The following is a 23689-nucleotide window of genomic DNA, read 5'->3' on the forward strand; positions in this document are numbered from 1 at the left end:
CACTGGAGTGGGTTGCCATTTCCTTCTCCATGCATGAAAGTGAAAAGTGAAAGTGAAGTCGCTCAGTCGTGTCCAACTCTTGAGGACCCCATGGACTGTAGCCCACCAGGCTCCTCTGTCCATGGGATTTTCCAGGCCAGAGTACTGGAGTGGGTTGCCATTTCCTTCTCCATTCCATCGCTAGAGGGGGGAAAAATAATTGGCATTATAATATTATTGGCCATTATATATATTGGCATTATAATTAATGCCAGAAGGCATTCCCATTTTTGAGGAGGTCTGGTTAATGTATAATGCAGATGAACACTACACACTAAAGGGGGAGAGAGGAGGCCCAAAGGGACACAGGAGATAATTCTATGCTTAAATTTTTTCTTTCCTTAAGATATAAACTTCATCAAACCTGATGCTTCAAACTGAGTCACTTTAATCTTTTCATTCCTCCCCGCTATACTTCTGCTGTTACTCTTCTCCTACTTGCAAAGTCATTTTTGCCTATTCAAACTCTATTCAGCTTCTAAACCAACTCAGCTCTGGATTTCATCAAGAGAATTAAAAACAAGATATGCCTAGACAAGATAAATACATAGGCCTATGAGAATAGCTTCTAGCATGGTAAAACCCTGCCACTGGCAACAATTATAAAATTAAGACTACCTCTGAGGACACTCTCCAGGATAAAGTCTTATCTCTTAGGAATTGTGACCTTTACTTCTAGGGTTTGGCCCCCCTACCCCAGAATCTCAACTGAAAGTCCACATCTTTACCAAGTCCCCTCTACCTTAACTGGGCTTAAATTTCAAGTGCTCCTAGCTTTGCAAAGCTACTATAATCTATTTTTAGGTGTTTATCCTCCCAACTGCTGTTTTCTGCTAAGTTTTTTTGAGTCTTGCTTTGTAGATGTGCAGTTCAGGAGATAGTTAAAAAGTGGAAAGTCAAAGTGTTAGTTGCTCAGTCCTGTCCAACTCCTTGCGACCCCATGGTTTGTCCACGGAATTCTCCAGGCAAGAGTATTGGAGTGGGTAGCCATTCACTTCTCCAGGAGATCTTCCCAACCCAGCGACTGAACCCAGGTCTCCTACATTGCAGTCAGATTCTTTACCATCTGAGCTACCAGGGAAGCCCAAAGAGTGGAGGAGGGGATCTTTGTCTGCAAATTTGGGGGCTTATGTCTCAGAGGTTCTTTCCTCCCAGATTGTACCACTTGAGTTTCAACTACTTAGGCAACCCAAAATTCCTCTCTCTTTAACTCACTAGGCTATAAGAAGATACTGTTTGAGATAAAATGCAAGAGTGCTAGAGGAAGGAAATAAGGTTAGAAGAGCAGATGTGAGTCATATCAGGAAAGCACTTGAATACAAAAACCTTGCACTTAAGCTTTTGGGGTTCAGCAACTATTTCATTCATAGTTCTTTTAAGTAAAAATTTACTTAAAAAAAAAAACACCTAATAAAATCCTAAGATACACTCAACTGTGTCACACACCAAATGTTAGGTATTTTGGAGACCTCCAAAGCATTAATTTGTGCTAAATTACAGAGACCTATAGAAAATAATTTTTCCATCCAGGTGAATACAGTTGATGTATCACTAATAAAGAAGATTACAGCTTTGGACCTATCCTCTTTGGGTTCTGAACTGTGTATTACGCTCACAGAAAATCCTAGACGGAAATTCACTATTTAGCAAAGGAATCTACTCCTCCAAGTAATACTCTTGATTTAAGACTAAGATTTTAGATGGGCAAAGTGCTGAGTCCTGATTCCATCAGGTCTAACTGTAATATAATTCGTGTTATACACTTGGCGGGCGTCTTGTCATATATTTGTGATGAGAAATACAAGCTATCGTCAGATGTTATTAGTGATTCAACCCTTAGAGAACTCTCCACTTGCCTACCTTTGAGCTTTCGGTTCAGTTTAAGTGAAAACTATCAGGCTGTAACCTGAGAAAGTTCAAAACGTAACCATCCATGAAACCACGTTACTTTCAATCTTGTACACTAAAGCAAAATACTGAAATAAAATGATGAAGACTGCATCTTCATCTAATTCCAATTTCAAATCCGAAATTCTTATAATTTGAAAATCTCTCTTAGCAAACATCCCGTGTACAACTCTATTTGCAATAAGGAGTGTCAAGATTTTTTAAGTTTGAAAAAATAATTGCCTTAACGAGGGAGAGCCACAGGTGTGATCTCATGAAATGTTTTAGAAACAGAGAACGCAGAGAGACACCCAAGGCTGAAAAGGAGTTACGGCGCAGGGGTAGTAGGCGGCGAGAAACGCGGAAAGTGGGGGCAAATACGCCCCGACTCTGAGGGCAAGGAGACGACAAACACTAGCCAGGGGGACTGACCCTGAATTCTCGACCCCCACACGGCGGCATCCACAGGCAAGGCTGGGTTCCTAGAACCCCGGCTCTCCCGGACACTTCATCTTCCCTCTGACAGGCGAAACTCTCCGCTCGCCTCTGGTAAAGCACATGAATAAAGATCGACGCCACAACCGCTTAAGGAGGCTTACTAATTTCTTTCAGGAACGCCCGCCACGCGAGGTTTCTAAAAGCAGTTTCGACGCAAAACGGTCGCGTAGGCCCCGCCCCTTTCCCGTCGTGCGCGGCGGCCGAGCTTGCGCAGTGCGTCCGGCCAGGCTCGGCCCCTTGAAAAGGAGACCTTGGGCCTGGAAAGCTGGTGGGGGTGGGGGCGGCAGGCGGGGCGTTTAGGTTTCCTGAATTTGAGTGATGGCTCTATAAGCAGTTTGTGTAAATCCTAGTGTCTTCGTCCTAGACATCCGCTTGCAATGCAGGAGACCCCGGTTCGATTCTTGGGTCGGGAAGATCCCCTGGAGAAGGGATAGGCTACCCACTCCAGTATTCTTGGGCTTCCCTGTGGCTCAGCTGGTAAAGAATCCGCCTGCAATGCGGGAGACCTGGGTTTGATCCTTGAGTTGGGAAGATCCCCGGGAGAAGGGAAAGACTACCAACACCAGTATTCTGGCCTAGAGAATTCCATGGTCGCAAAGAGTCGGACGCGACTTTAACTTTCACTTTTGTCCTAGAAGCCGGGATAATTTTAGTGTTTGCATCGTAAACTTGTGAAGATCAGCAAGGCGATGGTACTTAGTAAAAATACCAGGTACCAAGTAAATTCCTGGTAAAAGGAATTATCCCCAGAGATAAGAGAGGGTTTTCAGGTTTCTTCCGTTTTGAGGAGCCAATAGTATGTTAGCATTAATTTCAAAACGGTGTGGCAAAAATCATGGCTATTTTAAGTGCTACTTAAAAAATTAAATTTCAACCCTAAAATAGTATAGAATCAAACACTTGTGCTGTTTCTCAAGTCATACTAGGATTATAAAAGATTTATAAAGTTCAATGGTGAATTTGCTGCAATCCTGTCTTTGAACATGCTTCCTGAGATGGTATCAAACGGCTAAATATGAGGCCCTTTGCAAATATGACGTCCAGGTCAAAAGGGACTCCTCTGCTGCTTTGGTCCATAAATATATACTCTACAGTTAAACTCACTAGAATACTAGACTGGTAACTAAAGTTTCTCCAACAGTTATTCTTGCCTTCCTAATGCAGTTACATAGTAATCAGATATACCATTTTATTACTCTGTTCCCTTTGTTCCCCTTTCCTGCCTTATTTGACTAATTCGAACATTTTTTAATGTTGCATTTTATCAATTGTGTTTATGACATATCTCTTTTTATGTATCTCTTTAATGATCACTTTGTGTTTACAGTAAACATAAGTAACTTTTCATAGCTTATTTAGAATCAATGTTTTACACTTCAAGTGGAATGTAGAAATATTATTACCATATAAATCCCTTTGTGCTGTTCCCACTATTTATGTTATAGTTGTCTCATGTATTAGAATTATAAACCCCATCAGTTAGTGTTATAATTTCTCTGTCACCTATCAAATATTTTTAAAGAACTCAAAAAGAGAAGAAGAGTCTATTATGTTTACCCAAATATTTACCATTTCTGTTCTTCATTCTTGGATATTCCACCTTCCTTCTCTCTGATGAGCTTCCTTTAGCAGGGCTGTTGGTAACAAATTCTTTTGGTTTTCCTTTTCTAATAATGTCTTTGTTTTATACCCATGCCTGAAGGATATTTTCACTGGATATGGAAGTGTATTTCTTGATAAGTTAGGAGGAAAAAAAATCCTGGCAAAGTGCTGATTCCATCGAATGACCATCACTGACCTAATCATAATGCCCAGGAGAATGAGTACTCAGATTCCAGCATAGGACATATAATGACAATTTTGACACCTTCCTTCCCCAATCATCCCCATCTGTGATATCCAACTCTTAAAACTTTCAAATGAAAAAAAAAAAAAACAACAACAAACTTTCAAATGATCTGAGCCAGTAGATTTTCTTTTGTACTTAACCTACGTTGTCCTGGTTTTCTGTCTGTTGCAGCCCAAAGTCTTATCTTTTCATAAATGTACTCATGAGCAATTCCTAACAATAAATGTATTTTAGTTTCTAGGTTAATAAAATGTGTCTCACGATAAAATAAAGCAGTTGAGCCTGTAAGATGTGTAGGCTCCTGTTTCTAATGAATGACTCTTAGAAGTGAAAAATATCAGAATCTGTGAGACAAGCCTTACCTTTTGTGTAACAACTTTAAGAGAACTCGAGCTGGAGAAGGAAATGGCAACCCACTCCAGTATTCTTTCCTGGAGAAGTCCATGGACAGGGGAGCCTGGCGGGCTGCAGTCCATGGGGTTCCATGACTGAGCATGTGTGTATGAGGGAGGAGGGAGATGGGTTGGTAGCAATAAAGTGGTGCAACTGAAAAAAAAAAAAAAAGAGAGAGAACTGGAGCAGTGAATGCACACTTCTGCTTCTGATAGAGAGGGGAAAAGTTCAACACTTGACTAGGTTGTATAATTCTCTCAGTTCTACCCTCTGTTTTTTTTTTTTTTAAGTTGAAATATAGTTGACTTACAATAGTATGTTAGTTTCAGGTATATTCCATAGTGAAGCTCTGCCCTCTTTGATTGACTTTATTTTCAAGGTGGCCTCCTTCATGGTAGCAAGGTCATTACCAGGGAGTCTACTTCCTCATTCACAAACAGCAGGCCTATCTAGGATCCTGTGATGTTTTTGAACCAATTAGTTTGGTAAGGGGTCTAGGATACTATTACTGAATTATACCAATCAGGGACCACTCTTGGACTTGGGAGGTAGTATCAGTCCCATTCAAAGCACATGGCTACCACACAGTGAGGAGGGTTGGGATGGAGGATTGCATAAATAGCACGATTTCAAATAAATTTTAAAAAATGACTCACAGAAGATATGGAAAAATATGCTAAATGTAAAGAATAGTTGCCTTTGAGACAATGAGACTGATGGTTGATTTCTTTTTGCCTTACAGCTTAAAATATTTGTTTGCTTACTTATTTATCTCCCTACCACTCCAAATATAACCTTGTATCACTTTTATAATGGGGGAAAAGTCTCATAAATTTGTTGGGAAAAAAAAAATCAAGAGTCAAAGAATGATGCAAATAGTAGTGTGAGATTTCAACAGCTTGTTAGTATCCAGCTAACAGGCAATAAGTGGAACAATGTGCCCCAGGGAGGGTAAGATGAGTCATAATTCTGTTTGTCTCTGTAAAGAGCCCTTCTCCCTCCTCAGTGCTCTTCATACTAAAAAAGGGCATTTTTAAAGCCCCTAGTACTTCACTGCTGGTACAATGGATAGAGATCCACTTGCAAATGCAGGGGACATGGGTTCAAGCCGTGCTTTGGGAAAATCCCACGTGCCATAGAGCAATTAAGTTTGTGAGCCACAGCTACTGAAGCCTGTGTGCCTAGAGCTTGTACTCCACAACAAGAGACGTGAATGCAATGAGAAAACTGCGCGCTGCAACGAAGAGTCACCCCTGCTCCCTGCAACTAGAGAAAGCAGGTGCATACGACGAAAGCCCAGCACAACCAAAACTAAATAAATAATTAAAATAAAAGCACCCTAACTATGTGTCTCAGGAGAACTATTTGAAAGATATATTGGATTTTCTTTGCTGGTTATCACACAAACTCAAATGAAACTCACTATCTAACTCTTGCTCTGCGTTTCTGACTGACATGTACTTTCTCTGTTTCTAAAACAGGGTATCTTTGCTCCTACAGCTCTTCTCCTAGTACTCAACATAAGAGTAGGCAAGGAGTCACTCTATGGCAATACTATCTTTGGGGTCAGACAGCCTATGTGTAAATTCTGGTTCTCTTATTTACTAGTTGAATGACCTTGGACATTAACCTGTGTGAGCCTCAGTTTCCTCAAGTGTAAAATGGAAATGACAATAACACTTTCTTTATGGGATTGCTGAGAAGATCCAAGTGGGATAATGTACATAAAGTATAATATTTTCCCTAAAGTAAGTACTGACTAAATATCAGTAATTATTATTTATTAACAAATATCTGTTGAGTGTTGTTTATGTGACAGGCACTATACTCAGTTCAGTTCAGTTCAGTCACTCAGTCGGGTCCGACTCTGCAATCACACGAACTGCAGCACGCCAGGCCTCCCTGTCCATCACCAATTCCCGGAGTTCACCCAAACTCATGTCCATTGAGTCAGTGATGCCCTCAACCATCTCATCCTCTGTCGTGCCGTTCTCCTGCCCTCAATCTTTCCCAGCATCAGGGTCTTTTCAAATGAGTCAGCTCCTCACATCAGGTGGCCAAAGTATTGGAGTTTTAGCTTCAATATCAGTCCTTCCAATGAATACCTTAAAGGACTAATCTCCTTTAAGATGCACTGGTTGAATCTCCTTGCAGTCCAAGGGACTCTCAAGAGTCCACTCCAACACCACAGTTCAAAAGCATCAATTCTTCGGCGCTCAGCTTTCTATGATCCCTGTCTCCTGTACAATGTCACGAACCTCCGTCCATAGTTCATCAGGCTCTCTGTCTATCAGATCTAGACCATCCCCATGGCAAAGAAATGCAAAAAGGCAAATGGTTGTCTGAGGAGGCCTTACAAATAGCTGTGAAAAGAAGAGAAGCAAAAAGCAAAGGAGAAAAGGAAAGATTTCCCATTTGAATGCAGAGTTCCAAAGAATAGCCAGGAGAGATAAGAAAGCCTTCCTCAGCAATCAATGCAAAGAAATAGAGGAAAACAATAGAAAGGGAAAGACTAGGGATCTCTTCAAGAAAATTAGAGATATCAAGGGAGCATTTCAGGCAAAGATGGGTTCGATAAAGGACAGAAATGGTATGGACCTAACAGAAGCAGAAGATATTAAGAAGAGGTGGCAAGAATACACAGAAGAACTGTACAAAAAAGATCTTCACGATCCAGATAATCACGATGGTGTGATCACTCACCTAGAGCCAGACATCCTGGAAGGTGAAGTCAAGTGGGCCTTAGAAAGCATCACTACGAACAAAGCTAGTGGAGGTGATGGAATTCCAGTTGAGCTATTTCAAATCCTGAACAATGATGCTGTGAAAGTGCCGCACTCAATATGCCAGCAAATTTGGAAAACTCAGCAGTGGCCACAGGACTGGAAAAGGTCAGTTTTCATTCCAATCCCTAAGAAAGGCAATCCCAAAGAATGCTCAAACTACCGCACAATTGCACTCATCTCACACGCTAGTAAAGTAATGGTCAAAATTCTTTAAGCCAGGCTTCAGCAGTACATGAACTGAGAACTTCCAGATGTTCAATCGGGTTTTAGAAAAGGCGGAGGAACCAGAGATCAAGTTGCCAATATCCGCTGGATCATCGAAAAAGCAAGAGAGTTCCAGAAAATCGTCTATTTCTGCTTTATTGACTACGCCAAAGCCTTCGACTGTGTGGATCACAATAAACTGTGGAAAATTCTGAAAGAGATGGGAATACCAGACCACCTGACCTGCTTCTTGAGAAACCTGTATGCAGGTCAGGAAGCAACAGTTAGAACTGGACATAGAACAACAGACTGGTTCCAAATAGGAAAAGGAGTATGTCAAGGCAGTATATTGTCACCCTGCTTATTTAACTTAACATGCAGAGTACATCATGAGAAACACTGGGCTGGAAGAAGCACAGGCTGGAATCAAGATTGGCGGGAGAAATATCAATAACCTCAGATATGCAGATGACACCACCCTTATGGCAGAGAGTGAAGATGAACTGAAAAGCCTCTTGATGAAAGTGAAAGAGGAGAGTGAAAAAGTTGGCTTAAAGCTCAACATTCAGAAAACTAAGATCATGGCATCCGGTCCCATCACTTCATGGGAAATAGATGGGGAGACAGTAGAAACAGTGTCAGACTTTATTTTGGGGGGCTCAAAAATCACTGAGGATGGTGACTGCAGCCATGAAATTAAAAGACGCTTACTCATTGGAAGGAAAGTTATGACCAACGTGGATAGCATATTAAAAAGCAGAGACATTACTTTGCCAACAAAGGTCCGTCTGGTCAAGGCTATGGTTTTTCCAGTGGTCATGTACGGATGTGAGAGTTGGACTGTGAAGAAAGCTGAGCGCCGAAAAATTAATGCTTTTGAACTGTGGTGTTGGAGAAGACTCTTGAGAGTCCCTTGGACTGCAAGGAGACCCAACCAGTCTATCCTAAAGGTCCTGGGTGTTCATTGGAAGGACTGATGCTGAAGCTGAAACTCCAATACTTTGGCCACCTGGTGGGAAGAGTTGACTCATTGGAAAAGACCCTGATGCTGGGAGGGATTGGGGGCAGGAGGAGAAGGGGACGACAGAGGATGAGATGGCTGGATGGCATCACCGACTCGATGGGCATGAGTTTGAGTAAACTCCGGGAGTTGGTGATGGACAGGCAGGCCTGGCGTGCTGCAATTCATGGGGTCACAAAGAGTCGAACACGACTGAGAGACTGAACTGAACTGAACAGCTTTCTTTATAGTCCAACTCTCACGTCCATACATGACTACTGGAAAAACCATAGCTTTGACTAAACGGACCTTTGTTGGCAAAGTAATGTCTCTGCTTTTTAATATGCTGTCTAGGTTGGTCATAACTTTCCTTCCAAGGAGTAAGTGTCTTTTAACTTCATGGCTGCAGTCACCATCCTCAGTGATTTTGGAGCCCCCAAAAATAAACTCAGCCACTATTTCCACTGTCTCCCCATCTATTTCCCATGAAGTGACGGGACTGGATGCCATGATCTTAGTGTTCTGAATGTTGAGCTTTAAGCTAACTTTTTCACTCTCCTCTTTCACTTTCATCAAGAGGCTCTTTAGTTCTTCACTTCTGCCATAAGGGTGGTGTCATCTGCATATCTGAGGTTACTGATATTTCTCCCACTAATCTTGATTCCAGCCTGTGCTTCTTCCAGCCCAGTGTTTCTCATGATGTACTCTGCATGTTAAGTTAAATAAGCAGGGTGACAATATACTGCCTTGACATACTCCTTTTCCTATTTGGAACCAGTCTGTTGTTCTATGTCCAGTTCTAACTGTTGCTTCCTGACCTGCATACAGGTTTCTCAAGAAGCAGGTCAGGTGGTCTGGTATTCCCATCTCTTTCAGAATTTTCCACAGTTTATTGTGATCCACACAGTCGAAGGCTTTGGCGTAGTCAATAAAGCAGAAATAGACGTTTTTCTGGAACTCTCTTGCTTTTTTGATGATCCAGCAGATGTTGGCAATTTGATATCTGGTTCCTCTGCCTTTTCTAAAATCAGCTTGAACATCTGGAAGTTCACGGTTCACATATTGCTGAAGCCTGACTTGGAGAATTTTGAGGAGACAGCCATTTTGCTTTTTTTGTATTTCTTTTTCTTGAGATGGTCTGTTCCCTGTCTCCTGTACAACGTCACGAACCTCTATCCATAGTTCATCAGGCACTCTGTCTATCAGATCTAGTCCCTTAAATCTATTTCTCACTTCCACTGTATAATCATAAGGGATTTGATTTAGGTCATACCTGAATGGTCTAGTGGTTTTCCCCATTTTCTTCAATTTAAGTCTCAATTTGGCAAGAAAGAGTTCATGATCTGAGCCACAGTCAGCTCCTGGTCTTGTTTTTGTTGACTGTATAGAGCTTCTCCATCTTTGCCTGCAAAGAATATAATCAATCTGATTTCGGTGTTGACCATCTGGTGATGTCCATGTGTAGAGTCTTCTCTTGTGTTGTTGGATGAGGGTGTTTGCTATAACTAGTGCGTTCTCTTGGCAGACTGTATTAGCCTTTGCCCTGCTTCATTCTGTACTCCAAGGCCAAATCTGCCTGTTACTTCAGGTGTTTCTTGACTTCCTACTTTTGCATTCCAGTCCCCTATAATGAAAAGGACATCTTTTTTGGGTGTTAGTTCTAAAGCTCTAATAGGTCTTCATAGAGTCATTCAACTTCAGCTTCTTCAGTGTTACTGGTCAGGGCATAGGCTTGGATTACCATGATATTGAATGGTTTGTCTTGGAAACGGACAGAGATCATTCTGTCATTTTTGAGATTGCATCTAAGTACTGCATTTTGGACTCTTTTGTTGACAATGATAGATGGGGATTTAAAAAAGTGCCAAGATAGGGACTTCCCTGGTGGTCCAGTGGTTAAGAATCTACTTTCCAATGCTGGGGATGTGGGTTTGATCCCTGATCAGGGAACTAAGGAGCTTCCCAGGTGGCGCTAGTGGTAAAGAACTCGCCTCCCAATGCAGGAAATGTAAAAGATGCAGGTTCCATCCCTGGGGGGAAAGATCCCCTGGAGGAGGGCATGGCAACCCACTCCAGTGTCTTTGCCTGGAGAATCCCATGGACAGAAGAGCCTTGAGGGCTACAGTTGATGGGGTCAGACAGGACTGAACGGCTAACACACATACACACACACACATGCAAACAAAGTAGGAGTAGTTAGGCTTGAGGCCAAAAGTAAATGGGATCATATCATGTTGAGCCTTATAAATCAGGTTAAAGGGTGGGGAAAGTAGTGGGGAGACAAGAATTTTAATCAAGGAAGTTACATAATCAGATTTACACTAAAGAAAAATTTATCTGGCTATTGCTATTGTGGGTAAGGGTAGAAAGGATAGAATAACTAGGTACAGAGACCACTTCTGAAGACCAATTCAGAGACTGCTGGAGAAATCCACATGAGAGATGATGGTGGTCTGAACCTGGAGAGTGGAAGTGGGGGATGAAGAGAAAGGAACCAAATAAAGAGATATTTAAGAGAAGAATCACTGTGGATTAGTGTGGGAGATGAAGGAGTTAAGTGTGATGATCAAAAACCTGGTGGATAGAGGTATACATCATCCATGGGATATGGAAAACAGGGAAAGGAGAAGCAGCTGTGGGGGGCACTGGGGCAAATACTGGGTTCAGTTTTAGATTTGTTGATTTTCAGATCATATGGAATAGCCATAGGAAAATATTTAATAGGCAGCTGGAACAGTTTAGAGAAAATATTTTGGGAAAGATTTATAGAATTGTGAGTCCTCACAGAGTTGATGATTAAAGACATAGAAGTGGGTGATGAAAGTACACTCATTGTGGGTAGAATGAGGTGAAAAGAAGACCAAAGAAAGAAACTTTGAGGATTTGGCAACTGATAACTAAAAAATTAGTGCAGATGTGGGAACATAAGAAAGAAATTAAAAAGAAATGGCCAAGGCATATGAGAACATGGTATCACAAAGCAGTGGATATGGTATCATGGCAGCAGGTTGAGGAGTGAGTGTGATGTGAAGGAATGAAAAAAGTGATTATAATTAGCTCTTCTGAAAGGTGTGACATCATACAGGAGGCAGTGATCAAGACCATCCCAAGAAAAACAGATGCAAAAAGGCAAAATGGTTGACTGAGGAGGGCTTACAAATAGCTGTGAAAAGAAGAGAGGCCAAACACAAAGGAGAAAAGGAAAGATATATCCATCTGATACAGAGTTCCAATGAATAGCAAGGAGAGATAAGAAAGCCTTCCTCAGTGATCAAAGCAAAGAAATAGAGGAAAACAATAGAATGGAAATGACTAGAGATCTCTTCAAAGAAAATTTAGAGATACCAAGGGAACATTTCATGCAAAGATGGGCACAATAAAGGACGGAAATGGTATGGACTTAACAGGAGCAGAAGATATTAAGAAAAGGTGGCTAGAATACACAGAAGAACTACACAAAAAAGATCTTCATGACTCAGATAACCACAATGATGTGATCACTCATCTGGAGCAAGACATCCAGAAGTGTGAAGTCAAGTGGGCCTTAGGAAGCATCACTACAAGCAAAGCAAGTGGAAATGATGGAATTCCAGCTGAGCTATTTCAAGTCCTAAAAGATGATGCTTTTAAAGTGTTGCACTCAATATGCCAGCAAATTTGGAAAATTCAGCAGTGGCCACAGGACTGGAAAAGGTCAGTTTTAATTTCAATCCCAAAAAAGGCAATGCCAAAGACTGTTCAAACTACTGAACAACTGCACTCATCTCCCATGTTAGCAAAGTAATGCTCAAAATTTTCCAAGTCAGGCTTCAGCAATACGTGAACCGTGAACTTCCAGATGTTCAAGCTGATTTTAGAAAAGGCAGAGGAACCAGAGATCAAATTGCCAACATCTGCTGGATCATTGAAAAAGCAAGAGAGTTCCAGAAAACATCTATTTCTGCTTTATTGACTACACCTAAGACTTGACTAGGTGGATCACAACAAACTGTGGAAAATTCTGAAAGAGATGGGAATACCAGACCACCTTACATGACTCCTGAGAAACGTGTATGCAGGTAAAGAAGCAACAGTTAGAACTGGACATGGAACAACAGACTGGTGCTAAATCTGGAAAGGAGTATGTCAAGGCTGTATATTGTCACCCTGCTTATTTAACTTATATGCAGAGTATATCATGTGAAATGCTGGGCTGGATGCAGCAAAAACTGGAATCAAGATTTCTGGGAGAAATATCAATAACCTCAGATATGCAGATGACACCACCCTTATAGCAGAAAGTGAAGAGGAAATGAAGAGCCTCTTGATGAAAGTGAAAGAGGAGAGTGAAAAAGCTGGCTTAAAACTGGACATTCAAAAAACTAAGATCATGGCATCTGGTCCCATCACTTCATGGTAAGTAGATGGGGAAACAAAAGAAACAGTGACAGAAAAAGCTATGGTTTTTCCAGTAGTCATGTATGGATGTGAGAGTTGGGCCATAAAAAAAGCTGAACGCTGAGGAATTGATGCTTCTAAACTGTGGTGTTGGAGAGGACTCTTGAGAGTCCCTTAGTCTGCAAGGAGATCCAACGAGTCCATCCTAAAGGAAATCAATCCTGAATATTCATTGGAAGGACTGATGCTGAAGCTGAAACTCCAATACTTTGGCCACCTGATACGAAGAACTGACTCCTTAGAAAAGACCCTGATGTTGGGAAAGGTTGCAGGCAAAAGGAGAAAGGTATGACAGAGGATGAGATGGTTGGAAGGTAACCACTGACTCGAACATGAGTTTGAACAAGCTACTGGAATTTGTGATAGACAGGGAAGCCTGGCATGCTGTAGTCCATGGGGTCACAAAGAGTTGGACAGGACTGAGTGACTGAACTGTAGTGGTGTGTTGTTATGACAAAGAAGATAAGGTTGTCGTTGGTAAGACACTCCCTCCTTTGCGATTGGAGGAAAGAAAGAATGATTTGTGTAATTTCAGAAAATTTTTGTGAGTTTGGTGCCATAATGTGAAGTTCTTTTTTAATGGCTCCTATGATATTTTCTCTGTGAAATAAGAGGTCAGATTATCTGCTGTGAGTGAGACGAAAGGGTCAGAGATTTGAACAGAAGGGAGAAACTGAACAGTCATTGTGAAGAATGAAGAGAGAACTGAAAAGGGCATGGGAGCATTTCTGGACAATACCATTAGCACAGTTGAGGTTGAGGAACTTGAATGTATATTTGTGCCAGCCTGGAGGTTGTATGATTTTTTACCAACAATAATAAGCAGTCCAGGTGTGGTCATGAAGAAGTTGATTCAGGGTTGTTTATCCATGTAATTACAGTGGTAAAAAATCTGCCTGCCAATGCAGGAAATGTAGGTTTGGGAAGATCCCCTAGAGTAGTAAGAGAGTTAATTCTTGGGTAGGTTGACACAGAGACCAGGGCCCTTGAGAAGGAGGAAGCGACAAGCATTTTTTTCTACATTCCTTTGTCTTTGTCACATAAGACATTTTTTCTTTAGCTCTGAGTTGTTATGACAACAATCATATTAATTATATTAATTTCGCCTAAGACTAACTTTGTTTAAGCCCAGAGCTAATGAAGGCAGGAGGAGAAGGGGACGACAGAGGATGAGATGGTTGGATGGCATCACCAACTCGATGGACATGGGTTTGAGCAAGACTTGGGAGTTGGTGATGGACAGGGAAGCCTGGCGTGCTGCAGTCCATGGGGTCGGAAAGAGTAGGACACAACTGAGCGACTGAACTGAACTGAACAACAATGTATCTTGCTCAAGGACATGTTTCTTCTTCTTGACAGAAACCTGTTCCTTCTGGCGAATCCTGTTATCCTAAGAGGTGTGTTGTGGGAGTGGGCCTGGTAAGCTCTTTACCACCTTGAGACATTCTTCTGACTAGCAGAAAACAGAAAAGGAAATGAAGACAGCAGAAGGTTAATAGAATGAAAATAGGCAGATTAAGGAACGAGAGGTCTTCATATGAAAGAAGCATAAATTTAGAGAGAGAAATTAAGTGAGAAAATAGAAAAGATAGAAGAAGGCTGTAGTCAGAAAGTAGGATATCTTGACATATTATTTCAGAGGTGGAGCAAATTTAGGTGGTCAAAGGATTCAGATTGGACGTGAGGTGTCCATGATTTTGGTTACAAACATCTGGTCAATTATACAGCACTCTAAAAGAATCTCATGCCAATGCAGGAGATGTGAGAGATGCAGGTTCGATCCCTGGGTCTGGAAGATCTGGAGGAGGAAATGACATCCCATTCCAATATTCTTGCTGGGAGAGGAGCCTGGCAGGCTACAGCCCAGGGGGTCACAAAGAGTTGGACATGACTGAGTGTCTGAGCAGATGCTTATACATGCTACTATGTCTAGTATGTGATGGGTACACATGTTGGGTTAACTTCTCTTTCCTGTGCTACCATGGCATCCCTTTGGTAATATTCACCACACTGTAGGGTAATTATCTGTTTGGCTGTCTGTCCTTCTCAGAAAGTGTACGTGCCACAGTTTCCCAAATTTTTTCAACCACCCCCTTATTCTAGTCCCCTATTTATTAATTTCCCTTCTTCTGAAGGAGTAGTAAAAGCATATAATCTACTTTGTGACATGTAATTCAGAATTTTTCATGGATTCTTTCACATCCAAGGGACTTTTTGCCTGGGGAAGAATACTCACAGCTACTTGTTTGTTGTTTAATGCCCAATTTACTCAAGTCATGTTTCTAATAAACAATATGTTGAAATCATTTTTTTTGAGCATTGAACATGGAATACACATTTGATTACTTGCAGATGTAAACTGCAATTACAAATTTCACATGACTGATATTTTTGAATGCCTAATATTAATACCTTAAAAATTGTTCATATGAATACCTTAAAAATCAGCAAAACATGCACACATATAAAGATTATACAATTGACTACACTTATATCTAAGCCTATCCAATGCCATAGGTTAAATATACTTCATTGTTTTTGCACTGTTTTATACTTAAGATTATACCTATATATTTTGTTATCTTCTTAAAGTTTCAGTAATATTATTTTAATTATGTTCTGGGACTTTAGAAATATTACCAAACCCAATAGAAATATAAATACAATTTTACACCAGTTGAAGTTCTGGGATCTGTGATATTAACTAATCTTTCTTAGTCTGGATTTAAGATCTAGTTTTGATGTTCAAGGTAATTTAGACTGTTAATGCCCTCTAAGTTTTGCATAATCAATCATCTTGCCATTAATAACATTGTTCCGCTTGAAAACTTAGGTATTTCTCATGAGTATCTTATTATATGTAGTAGGGCCATTTAGTTGTTTTATCACCTGAGAGATAAAGGATTGATTCACCATTCTCATGTTTAGAATATCTGTTGAACTCTATTTTTACTTGCTTACTGTTAAATGGTGCTGATTGGTTAATATGACTGCTGGACTCTCTTTTTATCTGGTGGTGATAAATTTATGAAATCACTAGTACTAATGATTTCTTCCTATATTTGGTACTTTTTAAAGGTGCTTCAGCTTATTCATAAATTTTTGTTCATTTTTATCTGCTTGCTCATATGTATCCGTATAAACATAAAGATAAGGAAATTATATATGCATGCTATGTCGCTTTAGTTGTGTCTGACTTTGCGACCCTATGGACTAGGGCGCCTCCAGGCTCCTCTGTCCACAGGATTCTCTAGGCAAGAATACTGGAGTGGGTTGCCATGACCTCCTCCAGGGGATCTTCCTGATCAGGGATTGAACCTGAGTCTCCTGCATTGGCAAGCAGGGTCTTTACCACTAGTGTCACCTTGTAGCCAGCCCCTTCTCTGGGGTATCTTCCCAACCCAGGGATCGAATCTGGGTCTCCTGCATTGCAGGCATATTCTTTACTGTCTGAGCCACCAGGGAAGCCCAAATTATATGTCAGTCAGTCAGTCAGGTCAGTTCAGTCGCTCAGTCATGTCCGACTCTTTGCGACCCCATGAATCGCAGTACGCCAGGCCTCCCTGTCCATCACCAACTCCCGGAGTTTACGCAAACTCATGTCCATCGAGTCAGTGATGCCATCCAGCCATCTCATCTTCTGTTGTCCTCTTCTCCTCCTGCGCCCAATCCCTCCCAGCATCAGGGTCTTTTCCAATGAGTCAACTCTTCCCATCAGGTGGCCAAAGTATTGGAGTTTCAGCTTCAGCATCAGTCCTTGCAATGAACACCCAGGACTGAGCTCCTTTAGGATGGACTGGTTGGATTTCCTTGCAGTCCAAGGGACTCTCAAGATTATCTTCTCCAACACCACAGTTCAAAAGCATCAATTTTTCGGCGCTCAGCTTTCTTCACAGTCCAACTCTCACATCCATACATGACCACTGGAAAAACCATAGCCTTGACTAGACGGACCTTTGCTGGCAGATGTGTTTAAATCAACATATCATTTACAGAAGAAAAAAATATATGCATTCATACTTCTACTTGCAGACACACATATTAAAGATTATTAAACATATCATGTTGTATTCATCCTTTTATTGTATTAAGGTTTTTTTTACTTTTCTCTTTTCAGTCTTAGTATGACTGCATAGCCTTTATAGATTCGACTTATTCCAATTAGCCGTAACAATGATGTTTTACAGTCAAATTATTACAAGCTGTCCAAAAGAAAACATAGGCATAAATTGTAGCGATATATTTTGGATGTCTCTTAAGGCAAAAATAAACAAATGGGACCACATTAAAAGCTTTTGCACAGTAAAGGAAAGCATCGATAATGAAAAGATAATCTACTGAGTGGGAGAAAATATTTGCAAATGATATGACTGATAAGGGGTTAATATCCAAAATATATAAACAGCTCATACAACTCAATACCAAAAACCCCCCAAATAATCTGATTAAAAAAGTAGGCAGAAAAAAAAAAAAAAAAGTAGGCAGGAGACCTGAATATACATATTCCTGAAAAATATATATTTAGATGGCAAAAGGCACATGAAAAGATGCTCAACATTACTAATCGTCAGAGAAACGCAAATCAGAACCACAATGAGATATTACCTCACATTTGTCAGAATAACTATGATCAAAAAGTCTATAACAAATGTTGATGAGGATGTAAAGAAAAGGGAACCCTAGTCCACTGCAGGTGGGAATGTAAATTGGTGTAGTCACTATGGGCTTCCCAGGTGGTGCTAGTGGTAGAGAACCTTCCTGCCAATGCAGAAGAGTTAAGAGACAGGGGCTCGATCCCTGAGGTTGGGGAGATCCCCTGGAGAAGGAAATGGCAACCCACTCTATTATTCTTGCCTGGAGAATCCCATAGACAGAGGAGCCTGGCGGGCTATGGCCCATAGGATCACAATGAGCTGGACACGACTGAGGTGACTTTTAATGCACGTAGTCACTATGGAAAACAACATGGAAGTTTCTTAAAAAACTAAAAAAGAACTGCCATGATCCAGCAAATTCACTCCCTCGTATATACATCTGAAGAAAATGAAAACACTAACTCGAAAACATACATGCATTCCGATATCCATAGCAGCATTCTTTACAATTGCTAAGACATGGAAATAACCTAAGTGTCCATCAACAGATGAGTGTATAAAGAAGATGCATATATATACAATGGGTTATTACTCAGTCATAAAAAGAATGAAATAATGTCATTTACAGCAAAATGGATAGATCTAGAGGACATAATGTTTAGTGAAATAAATCAAAGAAAGAAAGGCAAATACTATATATTATGACTTATGTGTGGAATCTGAAAAATAGAACAATCAAATGAATACAACAAAACAAAAACAGACTCACAGATACAGACAACAAACTAGTGGTTATCAGTGGGAAGAGGGGAGAGGCAAGATAGGAACAAGGAATTAAGAGATGCAAACTAAAAAATAAATTTAAAATACAATAATTACAAGTTGGCCAATGAGTGTATCTATTCATTTATGAATATGTTTTGACTCTGCTGGGTCTTCTTGGCTGCTCGCTGGCTCTATCTACTTGTGACCAGCAGGGGTGACTCTTCTTCGCGGGGAGCAGGCTTCTCACTGGGGTGGCTTCCCCTTTTGGAGCATGGGCTCCAGATCACAGGGTCAGTAGTTGTGGTGCAGGGGCTTACTTGCTCAGCAGCATGTGGAATCTTCCAGGACCGAGGATCAAACCATATCCTCTGCACTGGCAGCTGAATCTGTAACCACTGGACCACAAGGCAAGTCCTACATCCTTTTTTAAAAAAATAATTTTTATTGGAGTATAGTTGCTTTAACATGTTGCGTTAGTCTTTGCTATAAAGCAAAGTGAATAGGCTCTCAGTTTGGTTCAGTCGCTCAGCTGTGTCCGACTCTTTGCTACCCCATGGGTTGTAGTATGCCAGGCTTCCCTGTCCATCAGCAACTCTCAGAGCTTGCTCAAACTCATGTCCATCGAGTCCAGTGGTTGCCATCCAACCATCTCATCCTCTGTTGACACATTCTCTTCCTGCCTTCAATCTGTCCCAGCATCAAGGTCTTTTCTAAGGAGTCAGTTCTTCGCATCAGGTGGCCAAATTATTGGAGCTTCAGGTTCAGCATCAGTCCTTCCAATGAATATTCAGGACTGATTTCCTTTAGGATGGACTGGTTGGATCTCCTTGCAGCGCAAGGGACTCTCAAGAGTCTTCTCCAACACCACAGTTCAAAAGCATCAATTCTTTGGTGCTCAGCTTTCTTTATGGTCCAACTCTCACATCCATACATAACTACTGGAAAAACCATAGTTTTGACGAGATGGACCTTTGTCAGCAAAGTAGTGTCTCTGCTTTTTAATATGCTGTCTAGGTTGGTCATAGCTTTTCTTCCAAGGAGCAAGCATCTTTTAATTTCATGGCTGCAGTCATCATCTGCAGTGATTTGGGAGCCCCCCAAAATAAAGTCTCTCACTGTTTCTATTATTTCTGCATCTATTTGCCATGAAGTGATGGGACCAGATGCTATAATTTTAGTTTTTTGAATGTTGAGTTTTAAGCCAGCTTTTTCACTCTCCTCTTTCACTTTCATCAAGAGGCTCTTCACTGATCACTGCACAAGGATATACACAAATTCATGAACTGTTCTACATATTTTATAAATGGCATATATTACTTTCATTACTGGAAAAGGCTAGGTTGGAGGATATAGCCTCTTTATGTGGCAGGCCTGCTCCTATGAGACTTAAAAGACAGATAATAACTAGGAAAACTAGTGTTCTCTGTTAACAACCTGCTTCCATGTAGAAAGAGGAAGAGGCTAGACTGTACACAATCAGTTTCTCCTTCTAAACTCTCCACTTAGAGAAGTCACGACCTAAATTGCGGAAGAATGAAAGGGTAGACAGAAATCAGTATTGCTAATAACTGACCCTTTATATAAAAAATGAGAAATAAGATATATATCTTACTCATCAGCAGATTGATAGCTAGATCATGTTTTTGCTACTAGAAATATTTTGTTTTACTTCTGATAATACATCATTGTCTGAAACACTGAAACAAAGTCCCCTTAGAGTCTACCCATCTCAGGTAAGAGCTGTTAATAGTTTAGTCTGTATCCTTCCTTAGGGCCATTCTAAAGTTGAGTTGAGTATTAAAGGATTAATCTATAAAAGAAAGAGAGTTCCAGAAAAACATCTATTTCTGCTTTATTGACTATGCCAAAACCTTTGACTGTGTGGATCACAATAAACTGTGGAAAATTCTGAAAGAGATGGGAATACCAGACCACCTGACCTGCCTCTTGAGAAACCTGCATGCAGGTCAGGAAGCAATAGTTAGAACTGGACATGGAACAACAGACTGGTTCCAAATAGGAAAAGGAGTACGTCAAGGCTGTATATTGTCACCCTGCTTATTTAACTTAACATGCAGAGTACATCATGAGAAACACTGGGCTGGAAGAAGCACAGGCTGGAATCAAGATTGGCGGGAGAATTATCAATAACCTCAGATATGCAGATGACACCACCCTTATGGCAGAGAGTGAAGAGGAACTAAAAAGCCTCTTGATGAAAGTGAAAGAGGAGAGTGAAAAAGTTGGCTTAAAGCTCAACATTCAGAAAACTAAGATCATGGCATCTGGTCCCATCACTTCATGGAAAATAGATGGGGAGACAGTGGAAACAGTGGCAGACTTAATTTTTGGGGGCTCCAAAATCACTGCAGATGGTGACTGCAGCCATGAAATTAAAAGACGCTTACTCCTTGGAAGGATAGTTATGACCAACCTAGATAGCATATTAAAAAGCAGAGACATTATTTTGCCAACAAAGGTCTGTCTCGTCAAGGCTATGGTTTTTCCAGTAGTCATGTATGGATGTGAGAGTTGGACTGTGAAGAAAGCTGAGTGCCGAAAAATTGATGCTTTTGAACTGTGGTGTTGGAGAAGACTCTTGAAAGTCCCTTGGACTGCAAGGAGATCCAACCAGTCCATCCTAAAGGAGATTGGTCCTGGGTGTTCATTGGAAGGACTGATGCTAAAGCTGAAACTCCAATACTTTGGCCACCTGATGGGAAGAGTTGACTCATTGGAAAAGACCCTGATGCTGGGAGGGATTGGGGGCAGGAGGAGAAGGGGATGACAGAGGATGAGATGGCTGGATGGCATCACCGACTCGATGGATATGAGTTTGAGTAAACTCCAGGCCAGAGAGGCCTGGCATGCTGCGATTCATGGGGTCACAAAGAGTCGGACACGACTGAGCGACTGAACTGAACTGAATCTGTTTGAAGCACTGGCACCTGGCATAGGGCCTGGTATAGTAGGAGCTCATTTGAGTCCTTCCTTTATTCCTCCTTAGGGCCCCAGAGCCTTCTCTAGTCTGAGAATCTGTGACCAGTGTTGAGCTGGGCCAATGTGACCTGAGAGTCCAAGGTGTGCTCTGGCTTCCAGGATGCAGACGTACATGCCCACCTGGACTGCCAAAGAACTACAGTAGTTAGAAGTCCAAGCCCATCACAGGGGTCCATCAGGCAAGAGCTGCTAAGCCAGGCCAAGCTCATAGCCTTTCCTACTCTCTGGTCTAAGGATCCAGACCACCACCAGTGCCAGCGCTTAGGACCATCTCCTGCATTAGCACATTGTCCTGCAGGTGAGCTGTGACAAGGCTTCCCCCAGATCAGGGTCTGTCCCCTCCTTCTGGGCCTCTCCCAAAGTGGGGGTTAAGCATAAGTCTGAGTCTTCATACATTCTTCACAGGCAGACATGTTAAAACCTAAGCTCATCACTAAATAAACACTCACTAACCCAAACTTATAAACACTCCCTCGCTGTAATTAAAACTTTTTCTACTGCTTCCAGGCCCAGGTAAATTATGTAGCTCCTTTCTCTTGGGACTGGCCAGGCAGTCCTGAGAGGAGGAGCAGTGAAAAAGGTTTAGCCTGCCTGTGATACATGAAATTAATCTACTAAGCTGAAGAAACTAAATAATTAGCTTCCTAATCACTCCACAAGCCAGCCATGCTATAGCTGAGAGAGGAGGGTACTTTGAGACCCAGACAATAACCTAGAGGTAGGGGTGGGGTGCTTGTGAAGGGAAGCATGGACAGAGCATGTCCAATTAGTAGTGACCCCATGGACTACAGTACACCAGGCTCCCCTGTCCTTCACTATTTTCCAGAGTTTGCTGTCTAACCATCTCATCCTCTGTCACCATCTTCTCTTCCTGCCTTCAATCTTTCCCAGCATCAGGGTCTTTTCTAATGAGTTAGCTCTTCACATCAGATGGCCAACGTATTGGAGCTTCAGCTTCAGCATCAGTCCTTCCAGTGAACATTCAGGGTTGATTTCCTTTAGGATTGTCTGGTTTGATCTCCTTGCTGGACAGGGGACTCTCAAGAGTCTTCTCTAGCACCACAAATTGAAAGCATCAATTCTTCAGCACTCAGCCTTTTTTATGGTCCAACTCTCACATCCGTACATGTCTACTAGAAAAACCATAGCTTTGACTAGATGGACCTTTGTCAGCAAAGTGATGTCTCTGCTTTTTAACATGCTGTCTAGGTTTGTCACAGCTCTCCTTCCAAGGAGCAAGTGTCTTTTACTTTCATGGCTGCTGTCACCATCTGCAGTGATTTTGGAACCCAAAATCTGTTACTGCTTCCACTTGTTCCCCTTCTATTTGTCATGAAGTGATGGGACTGGATGCCATGATCTTAGTCTTCTGAATGTTGAGTTTTAAGCCAACTTTTTCACTCTTCTCTTTCACCCTTATCAAGAGGCTCTTTAGTTCCTCTTTGCTATATGTCGTTAATGTGGTATCATCTGCATATCTGAGGTTGTTGATATTTCTCCCAGCAAGCTTGATTCCAGTTTGGGATTCATCCAGCCTGGCATTTGATGTACTCTGCATAAACAGTTACCTTGTTAAGCAAGGTAACAATATACATCTTTGTCATACTCCTTTCCCAATTTTGAACCAGTCCTTTGTTCCATGTTCAGTTCTAACTGTTGCTTCTTGACCCACATGCAGCTTTCTCAGGAGACAGGTAAGGTGGTCTGGTATTCTCATCTCTATAAGAATTTTCCACAGTTTGTTGTGATCCAACACAGTCAAAGGCTTTAGTATAGTCAATGAAGCAGGAGTAGATGTTTTTCTGGAACTTGCTTTCTCTATGATCCAACAAACGTTGGCAATTTGATCTCTGGTTCCTCTGCCTTTTCTAAATCCAGACTGTACATCTGGAAGTTCTTGGTTCATGTACTGCTGAAGCCTTGCTTGAAGTATTTTGAGCATTGCCTTGCTAGCATGTGAAATGAGTGTAATTGTGCAGTAGTTTGAACATTCTTTAGCATTGCCCTTCTTTGAGAGTGGAATGAAAGCTGACTTTTTCCAGTCCTGTGACCACTGCTGAGTTTTCCAAATTTGCTGGCATATTGAGTTCAGCACTTTCACAGTATCATATTTTAGGATTTGAAATAGCTCAACTGGAATTCCATCACTTTCAGTAGCTTTGTTCATAGTAATGCTTCCTAAGGCCCACTTGACTTCATACTCCAGGATGTCTGGCTCTAAGTGAGCGACCACACC

At 41.4% G+C, this 23689-nt stretch overlaps 1 protein-coding gene across 4 annotated transcripts in view; it reads right to left on the reverse strand.

The window, feature by feature from the left end:
* ZMYM1 (zinc finger MYM-type containing 1) overlaps window positions 1-2634 on the reverse strand; it is a 30136-nt gene extending 27502 nt beyond the window's left edge. For 3 of the 4 annotated variants that reach the window (XM_043877451.1, XM_043877447.1, XM_043877444.1), the window contains exon 1: window positions 2359-2595. In XM_043877451.1, the coding sequence (XP_043733386.1) occupies window positions 2359-2388 (30 nt within the window). In that variant the 5' untranslated portion in view covers window positions 2389-2595. Of the gene's footprint in view, window positions 1-2358 lie in introns of all 4 variants that reach the window. The other variant, XM_043877445.1, reaches the window with a different exon arrangement.
* Between the last annotated feature and the right edge of the window lie 21055 nt (window positions 2635-23689).

This window comes from Cervus elaphus, chromosome 20 (assembly GCF_910594005.1).
Source record: "Cervus elaphus chromosome 20, mCerEla1.1, whole genome shotgun sequence".
NCBI lineage: Eukaryota > Metazoa > Chordata > Mammalia > Artiodactyla > Cervidae > Cervus > Cervus elaphus.